Source organism: Glycine soja, chromosome 4 (assembly GCF_004193775.1).
Source record: "Glycine soja cultivar W05 chromosome 4, ASM419377v2, whole genome shotgun sequence".
Lineage (NCBI taxonomy): Eukaryota > Viridiplantae > Streptophyta > Magnoliopsida > Fabales > Fabaceae > Glycine > Glycine soja.
In genome coordinates, this window is record NC_041005.1 from 11,752,422 (window position 1) to 11,761,402 (window position 8,981).

General features: G+C 31.4%; 2 protein-coding genes across 2 annotated transcripts; one reads left to right on the forward strand and one right to left on the reverse strand.

Moving 5' to 3' along the window:
* Nucleotides 1-2,653: 2,653 nt before the first annotated feature.
* LOC114409346 (photosystem I reaction center subunit V, chloroplastic) lies at nt 2,654-3,711 on the forward strand. Its single transcript, XM_028372773.1, has one exon. It carries the CDS (start codon nt 2,836-2,838, stop codon nt 3,325-3,327), a length of 492 nt encoding a protein of 163 aa, XP_028228574.1. The 5' UTR covers nt 2,654-2,835; the 3' UTR covers nt 3,328-3,711.
* Nucleotides 3,712-5,151: 1,440 nt separating this feature from the next.
* LOC114409347 lies at nt 5,152-8,012 on the reverse strand. The gene is made up of 5 exons (XM_028372774.1): nt 7,871-8,012; nt 7,641-7,785; nt 7,482-7,554; nt 6,519-6,584; nt 5,152-5,935 (listed from the first exon to the last, which is right to left on the reverse strand). The coding sequence occupies exons 2-5, from the start codon at nt 7,685-7,687 to the stop codon at nt 5,645-5,647; spliced, it is 477 nt and encodes a 158-aa protein (XP_028228575.1). The 5' UTR covers nt 7,688-7,785; nt 7,871-8,012; the 3' UTR covers nt 5,152-5,644.
* Between the last annotated feature and the right edge of the window lie 969 nt (nt 8,013-8,981).

Below are 8,981 nucleotides of genomic sequence, written 5' to 3' on the forward strand. Positions count from 1 at the left end.
GGATGGTTGTATTATCAAATTATACATGAATAACTAATGATGACTAAGCTGTGATAAATAGGGACATTTAAAAAAGTTATTTCAATGTAAAATAATTTAGCGATTATTTTTTAGAGATTTAAAGAAAAAATAGAAGTTAATTTATGTTGGTTTTATGAAAAGTTATTTAAAATAGTTTGTATTATAATCAGATTTTAAATTTTTTATAGTTTCTAATTATTTTGAAAAGGTGAAATATGAAAAATTTAGAAGTAATTATTCTTTAAAAAAGTTATTTATTTTACGAAAAAAAAACCTGGAACAAATAAATCCATAAGGAATTAACGCCAGTAAAACAGCTTACTTTTAAGTATTTGGATTAAATATAGATTTCTGACAAAAAAAAAATACTATAATTAGATTTGTAAAGAAAATGTTTAATTTTGTGCAGTAAAAGTAGCTTAAATTTTGTTTTTGGTGAATGGAGATAAAAGAAAAAGGCAACACAAACAAAAGAAAAATTACACACTGATAGCTCACTCCTCTAGCATATTAAATTTGTGCGTTTGTGCAATATCACTTCCTTAAACTTTTAAAATACAGAATGTAATCTGTCATCTTTTAGCCATGAAAAGCGAATTTTTATTTTAAGGTTACAAATACAGATACGGCCGAAAATTGTCGAAATATTGGCGCAGGTACAATTGTTAAATGGCAATGAGTTAAATAGTAACACTAACATATCAATTAAAATTTTGCTTCCTAACCTGTTCTGACATTGAAACTTTAGAACATGAATTCGGTAAATGGCCAAAGAAACACCAGTATAATTCGCACTCTCTCTACTCCTTTGTTAGATTTTTTTATGACAACAATAATTTCTTTATTATCACTTATCAGTATAATTCAGTTTTTCATTTGCATGGTCTCTTGAAAACTAAGCTATATGCACGGCCGGCCCTCACCATGTTAGGAGGTACGATGATAGGACCCACGGTTAAAAGTAGTCCAAAAATTTTCTTTAAAAAAAATATAGTCGACTAGTAATTTTTTTTATATTATTTAAGTTATTTTTTATAACTAAATTATATTTTATGTCTCCTTTTGTTTAAATTAAGATGGCACATGTGACTAGAAAGAATTATTATTTTGGTTGCTAGTTTCTTATTTTACATATTACTTTAGCTCCATATGACATATTAACATGTAGTTGATTTATGATAATAGATTTAAAATATTTCTTTTTTTTTAACAAACTAACAAACAAATAAAAATTCAAATTATAAATGAAAAAAAACTAAGTATTAGTATATTAATAAAGAACAGAAATATGAAATGATTTTTTGTTGATGATAATTGAAATATTTTTTCTGAGAGAAAATATAAAATAAAATAAAATAATAAATATATAAGTAAATTAAAGTTATAAAAAATGTGATGAGTTCCTCGTAGCTTTATCCGATATTATCCAACCGGAGTGAAGATGGATTTAAAAAAATATATAAATCTATCTTTTTAAATGTATATCTACCTTGTCTTTTGTAAAGATAAAGATAGAGAAAATCAAATCTTTCACTCATACCATTATCATGCCTATCTTATATATAAATATTTTTGCTATGTAATTTTTTTAGAAATAAATTGAGTAATAGATGATAAAATAAGAGTAAATTGAATAAAAATGTATATTAACATTTTAAGATTTATTAAAGTTATATTATTCATTTAATGTAAGAAAACATGTAATTTTTAATAAAACTATGTGCCTATTTTTTATATAATATATTTATATTTTTGCATATTTAAATATAAAAGGATCCAAATTATTATTATTTTTGTTATGAACCTATGAAATCTCAGAACCGACTCGGACTATAGGACTGGGTAAAATCTTTAATTTTAACAGGAATACTTGTTGCCTTCCAAAAAAAAAAAAAACAACATTGGAATACTGTTAATAACTGTTGTCCTTTTGTAATCAGTTTGTCCTTATGAAGTTTTTAAGCCTGTCGAAAGACAAATGAAATTGCTTTCTTCAAGTAAAAAAAAGAAGAAGAGTAGTTTAAATTTCAAAAACAAAACATTAAATTAACAGTCCTGATTTAGTCTTACGTTTTTTTCTTCTTTTGCTGAAAAAATAGGTGGTAAAAGAAGGAACATTCCAATATTGTTGGGTACGTAGGGACTTACTAAAAATTTACTACAAATATTTCCGCCTGCTATTAGTCTTGTGTAACTAACTAAAAACATCTCCAATGATGTTAATACAAAAGTAATCCAATTTTTGTCACTTTAAACTGAAATGACTTAATTATTTTTTTCTCTAATAGATATTTCTATTAATAAGTTGTTTAACTTATAAATATTATATTTCTCTTTCATATTCAATACACCATTAAGCAACTCATGAATAATATATAAATAATTCTCTCCACCTTAAAATTGCATATGACACTAATAACCTTAAACAACCCGTTAAACAACAATTACCGTAGATGCTCTAACTATACGTAAATATTAATAATACACAATGTGACCATAGCAAGCAACATTACATTGAAGTCGAAAAATACAAGCTCACCCAATTAAAACAACAAATAGAAAGCAATAAAATATCTGTGATCCGAAACAAACCAATAAAAGCAAGCCAAGTCATCAGGCAAATCTTTATTCCATGGCTTACAATCACAATGCATCTTATCTTTCTCTCCCACCACCGCTTTTCCTAGTATATGATCCAATCTCATATATGCTACGCTTCTAGCTCCATTCTGCACAATTCTATCTTATCATCTTTGTTATTACCTCTTTCCAAAGTCCAAATTTTCTAGTTCCACCAAACCAAACCAAACCAAAATGGCAGCAGCTTCAGCCTCATCCATGATATCAACACCAGCCTTATCTCCAACCATCCAAAAGCACCATCATTTGAAGCCATCCAACGTGTGCTTCCAAGGTCTTAGACCCCTCGCAAGGTTCACCAAAGCCTCATCAACCAAAGTGAGCACCACCACCAAAAGGGTTATTCCAAAGGGTGGTGTTAGAGCTGAACTCAACTCAGCCCTTGTGATAAGCCTCAGCACTGGCCTCTCCCTCTTCTTGGGAAGGTTTGTGTTCTTCAACTTCCAAAGGGAGAACGTGGCAAAGCAAGTGCCTGAGCAGAACGGCCTGACACACTTTGAGGCTGGTGATACACGTGCCAAGGAGTATGTCAGCCTCCTCAAATCCAATGACCCTGTTGGATTCAACATTGTTGATGTCTTGGCTTGGGGCTCCATTGGCCATGTTGTTGCTTACTACATCTTGGCCACCACTAGCAATGGCTATGACCCTGCATTCTTTGGCTGATTTAATTTCATCATCATGTTGTTCCAACTGTGTTTCTTGCTTACTTTTTAGTATGTAATGTAATCAATGTCATGATGTATAGGTTCTCTCTAAAGATCCAACAAGTTCAGCATATGCTAATTTGATCACTATTTTCGGCTGCAATTTGGTTTGCTATTATGATTAATGGAAAATGGGACTTCTCTACGTATTGAATTTGGATTCTCTTTATCATGTTCCGCTGTGTTTGTTGCTTTATATTTTTTTTCTTGCTAGTTTGTAATGCGATGTATAGGTTCTCTCTTGTTCAAGCAAGTCCAGCATATGCTAATTTGGTCACTCTTTTGGGCTGCTATTTGGTTTGCTATTGTGATTAATGGAAAATGGGACTTCTCTCTCTCTGTATATATATTGAATTTGAATTCTCTTGATTTTGTTCTGCTGTTTCTGTTTTTTTCTTTTGTTATGGAATGAATTTTGTGATCTTGTGTACAATTATGCGTTTCAGAAATTGGCTGGTGAGATTACGTGATCTTGTTGGCATGTGTTTCTTTGTTGATATCAAAATTATTCATCTTCTTTGGAGCCTTGACTTCATAATTTACTAATTAACAACCTAGCTAAATGTCCTTGTTTAGTTTATGCTAATTAACGTTTTAAATTATGGTTGTGGTGGAAATTTTGTCTTGTATCTTGATATTGTGAGAAATTGTGAACAAATACAATCATAATTACCGTTGAAATCACAGTTGTAAATCGTTTTATAAAACCTTAATTGGTACATGTAAGGGCGAACAATATAGGATTATATGCGTGTTTTTGGCCGAACAAATAAGTTCAGAGATTCTCAGGTGCATCATTGATTATGTGAACTTGATAACAATGATTTGTATGAAATTTATTAAAATTGATTTGATATCAAAATTATCAAAAAGGCCTCCAGAATTGGACGGTCATGGAATCATAGTATTCTCTTGTATCTTACAAGATACACTATCTACCTGAAAACTATCTTGAGATGATGAACTTAAGGATTTAGCAAATGGGTTTGGCTCACATAACTGAACTTTCCCAAATGGGGTGAATGCTACTCAGCTTTTTCAAAAAGATCAGGTGCACCATACATGGAGATAAATGTGTGTAAACTAGCAAAAATGAAAAGTCCTTTTCACCCTCGTGGACTTTTTGAATACATTTTCTAAAAATTTAAGTAATTGATTTTAACTTCTCTAATGCTAATAGAAAAATTTCTTCAAATAAATTCATGTTTTACTCCTCATTTTCCAATAATATTCAGAAATTTCAATTTTCAAAATGATTTAACTTGAAATTGAGTATTTCGCACTGTGAATGCACGATAGCTTTTATATTTATTGGGTTATTAATTAAAATTGCTATTGAAAGACCAAAAGAGGATTCAAGCTAAAATCTAAACAAGGATAATTTTGTTGACTAGAAAAAGAGAACGTTGATCTTATTACGCTTGTACCTCCTCTTTCTCTAGGCTGTACTTGAAAATTTTATAACACTTATTCCAAAAAAAACTTGTTTTCATTTACAGAGAGAATAAACTCCGAGCAGTTGTTGCTCAGAAAGGAGAGGAACGATAGAAACATGCCCTATTTCGTGTTCCCCAAACTAACAGCTGTATATGAACCAAAATTATGTCTACACTGTTCCTCATTTGCTTCAGTGATTTCCTTCTTAGGGTGTTCAGCTTCATTATTATAAGCATTAGGATAGTCATTATTCTGTACAAAATTGAAACATCAGAATAGATATCAAAGCAACCTACATATATAAACTGCACACGCCAGTTGCAGCTAAATAATTTGTAGAATCACATTAAAGGGAAATTGCTAATGGTTTATATTGATTGAAATCCCAAAGTATAACAGAACAAATACAAGTCTCCGCTTAGGAATTTAGAAAGAACACGAAAGGAAACTAAATGACACAGGATTCAGTGTCCCTCACATTGAGAGAACTGCCTCGGTCACAACTCACAAATTTCAAAGCAAATGTATCCACCAGTTTTCCTAACTTCCTTTGTACAAAAACAGTTCCCCCACTTCCTTCCCTCTAAGGCTAATGATAATGATGTGAACTATTCCTATCTGAAATGGAATTGTATTACTGTGCATATGATGAAGGAATTACAAGAAAATAAGGGCCAAGCCCCCAAGCCAGAGACACACCTTTAGGTTCCTATCAACAATAATCTCAGAACATACCCCTCACTTATTCTCTCTCCCCCTATATATCAGATTCTACCTCCTTTTCTCTTTCCATAACTAATTCCTCCCTCCCCCCCAATAGTGATTCCTGTGAGATTGTGCTAACCTTTAGGCACTTGGGCCTTTGGCCTCCTAGTGTAGACCTTAAGAGGTTTCTCAATTGTAGACTGTCCAAGAACCATAGGAACTGGGTTCCCATCAATATCACCCTCTCTAATTTCTGCATTTTCCTCAACGCAGAGAGAAGGGAGCTTCTCTTTGATCGTTTCTGTCTCTGATGCCTCCCAAGTAGCCTCCCCTACCAGTTGAGCTTCAGCAATTGTCTTGCCATTTCGCTCCCCTTCTCTAGTTGCTAGTACTGCTTCAGGAGCAACTGGTTCTTCTTCATCTGCCTGCATGTCAGGGGCCCTTGAGTTCAACTCTCAACAATAGCACCAAATGAGAGCAATTGTTCCTATCTAAAAAGCAATTGTATTACTGTGTATAGAAGACAAAGGAATTACAAGAAATGAAAAAAATAAGGGCCAAGCCCCAAGCCAGAGACACGCCTCTAGGCTCCAATCAACAATAATCTCAAAACATAATCCCCCCCTCCCAAAATGAAATTATTCTCTCCCCACCTATATATCAGATTCTATCTCCCTTTCTCTTTCTATAACCAACTCCTCTCTTCCCCCCGATAGTGATTCCGTAATGTTGTGATACTTTAGGCACTTGGGCCTCCTACAGTCCTAGTGTAGACCTTAAGATGTTTCTCACTAGTAGGCTATCCAAGAACCATAGGAAATGGGTTTCCATTAGACAATCACCCTTAATTAAAACCCTTTAGGACTAGAACTATAAACCATCAACTATAAGATCATTATTAAACAGAAACAAAAAAAAGATAAATAAAAATTATCAATTAAATATTTTGGACAGACTAAGGAATACTAATTTTAATGGACTAATAATGAGATGTGTAAATCAACATACACTTTTAGTGGGATCATGAGCTGACATAACTTCATGCATCTTGCGCATAAGCATTTCTTCTTCAACCTAAAAATCAAAACTTCAAAATTTACAGAATTGTGGATATAGATGAATTTGGGTTCAATTTGAAGGTCATCAAAGAAAGTTCATATGAAGTTAATCATGTCTTCAAATATTAACACTCCAGTCATCACACCATCAAATAAGAGGGGGGATCTAACTTGAAAGTAGGCAGAGTGACTAACACTTTTTTTTTTTTAAAGTTTGTTTGACCAAATAAGCATTTCAGTAAGAAATGAAACAGAAATACCACAAATAGTGTCATATTGGAATGCGGCTTTCCACTGAGGCATCAAAAAGTGTGTCATAAACATACATTAGGAAGATAAATCATATAAAGAGCCGATAACATCATTTCAATGATCAATGGGAAAGAGAATGTGTTGTTGCAACTTGCAAGAGATTTAAATAAGATATCAAATGAACTAGATCTGTAAGATAATTTTACAATGAGAAATCAATATCAAAATGCAAAGACAAAGTAGCCATCAACAGGGCTATATAAGCATGACATGTAGAAGATGAATTGTTGATATATTTGGAGCAATAGATTGAAATTAAATGAGCTAGAATCACGTTAATATATACAACTACAAAATAAAATATACAACTACAGCCAGAAACTAGTAGCAAATTCCCAATTGAAAGTACATTTCATCACATATCAAATTGCTTTTCTACTACCTAAACCCTCCAAAATAAAGAATGCAATTTCTATTAATCAGACAAGCAAAATGAATAACAGCGCCTTCCATTATCAACTCCAAGCAAATGGAGATAAAGTCTCGAAAGACAAATAAAGCCCCAAAATAATTTTTCCACAATCAAGCGATGCAAAACTGCAAACCCTAAAAAACCAAATGGCAAATTGGGAAATCCAAAACAGTGGACTGGTGTAAAAACCTGAAGTTTCCGCAATTCATGGAACATGGATCTATATGCTTGCATAAGGACCTCATTCTGCCTGTCCATGTGCCTGTTCAGCAGAAACATAGAATATGAAGAGCAGTTCAAGTACAATAAGCAGAAGAAGAATCGAAGCATTGGGTTGAAGAAATGTACTTCAATAACTCCCCAGTGCATCTTGTGTCAAAATTACGAAATTCCATGTCGATCCAATCTGAAAAGGGGCACCTGGGAATGCAGAACCACACAGTCACACACCTTCAGTGATCTTCTAAAGAAGCAAATTTACCAACCTTGAAATCTGCAACAACAAAGGCCAAAATTGAATTTGAGCAAAAACTTGTCTTAATAAACACTGTTCATTCCCCCACAGATCATAAAATTACCTCAATTTCAAGTAAATTTGTATTTGTTGAATACTAGTGAGTGCAGTTATCGCTTATGATGCGTTGGAGCGTCTCTCCGTGAGTATTTGTTGAAGAAACTCTTCCTCTTCTGTAACTCATATATATACTCTATCCCACACTTAAAATTGGGCTCTATTGGACCTTCTTCGTTCATTAAGAAAATTTAAAAATCAGGTAGACTCCTTTAACGATATTCTTCTTATATGATAAGATAGTGCAATATTATAGAAAGATAATTGAAATAAATCATTTGAATAATATTAAACTGTTAATAATAATACAATATGTAAATATTTATGAGCCTTAAGGTTTCTCTCTTAATTCCCGAAACTTAACTCACTTAAACTTTTGATAATAAAAAAATACAATACATTATTATTTCATTTTAAATATTATACAATTTGATTATTTCTTTCCAAAATTAATTTTTATGCATAAAAAGTTAAATTAGTTGCAAAATTACCTTGTTTAAGGCCTACATACCTTTTGAATTCTTGCAATTAGTATTATTTTGCCTTTCGTTCTTTTATATATATATATATATATATATATATATTAATTAGTTTTATCCGTATAACACTTTAGATGAAGTTTTTTCATTATCCAAAACACTATATAAAATGATTTAAGAACTAAAAATAAAAAATAATTTTACAAGAAAAAAATACTAAATTATAAGGATTAAAATGATATTTAAATCCATTTTTATATGTTTACTTGAGTTAATCAATATTACTCTTACTTTGAGATAAAATTTTGACTATTATATATAAGATAAGATAAAATTAAGATTTAAATATCTTAACGGAATATTACAAGATCTTTTATTTATATAAAAAAAATCTTTTAAAATCCTAATTGAATATATTCTATAAAACTTTATAAAAAATAGGAGTTAAACAAAGATAAGAAAATAAAAAAGATAATGGAGTATATGTCCTTAAAAATCTTTTAATACCCAAGAAAGATATTCAGATGATATGAATGATATCAATTTATGGAGTATATTCAATTGGGGACCAAGTAGGATTGCCATATTCTTTTAACATTCATAGATTTGAGCATTGCAAACCACAGCATGTATTCAATT

What these genes read in the sequence shown, in the direction of transcription:
- LOC114409346 (XM_028372773.1), top strand. Translation starts at nt 2,836, where the DNA reads ATGGCAGCAGCTTCAGCCTCATCCATGATATCAACACCAGCCTTATCT.
- LOC114409347 (XM_028372774.1), bottom strand. Translation starts at nt 7,687, where the DNA reads ATGGAATTTCGTAATTTTGACACAAGATGCACTGGGGAGTTATTGAA. An exon ending in ATGAATTGCGGAAACTTCAG is followed by an intron (nt 6,585 to 7,481) that starts GTTTTTACACCA and finishes TTTGATTTTTAG; the next exon opens with GTTGAAGAAGAAATGCTTAT. An exon ending in CTCATGATCCCACTAAAAGT is followed by an intron (nt 5,936 to 6,518) that starts GTATGTTGATTT and finishes CCTGACATGCAG; the next exon opens with GCAGATGAAGAAGAACCAGT.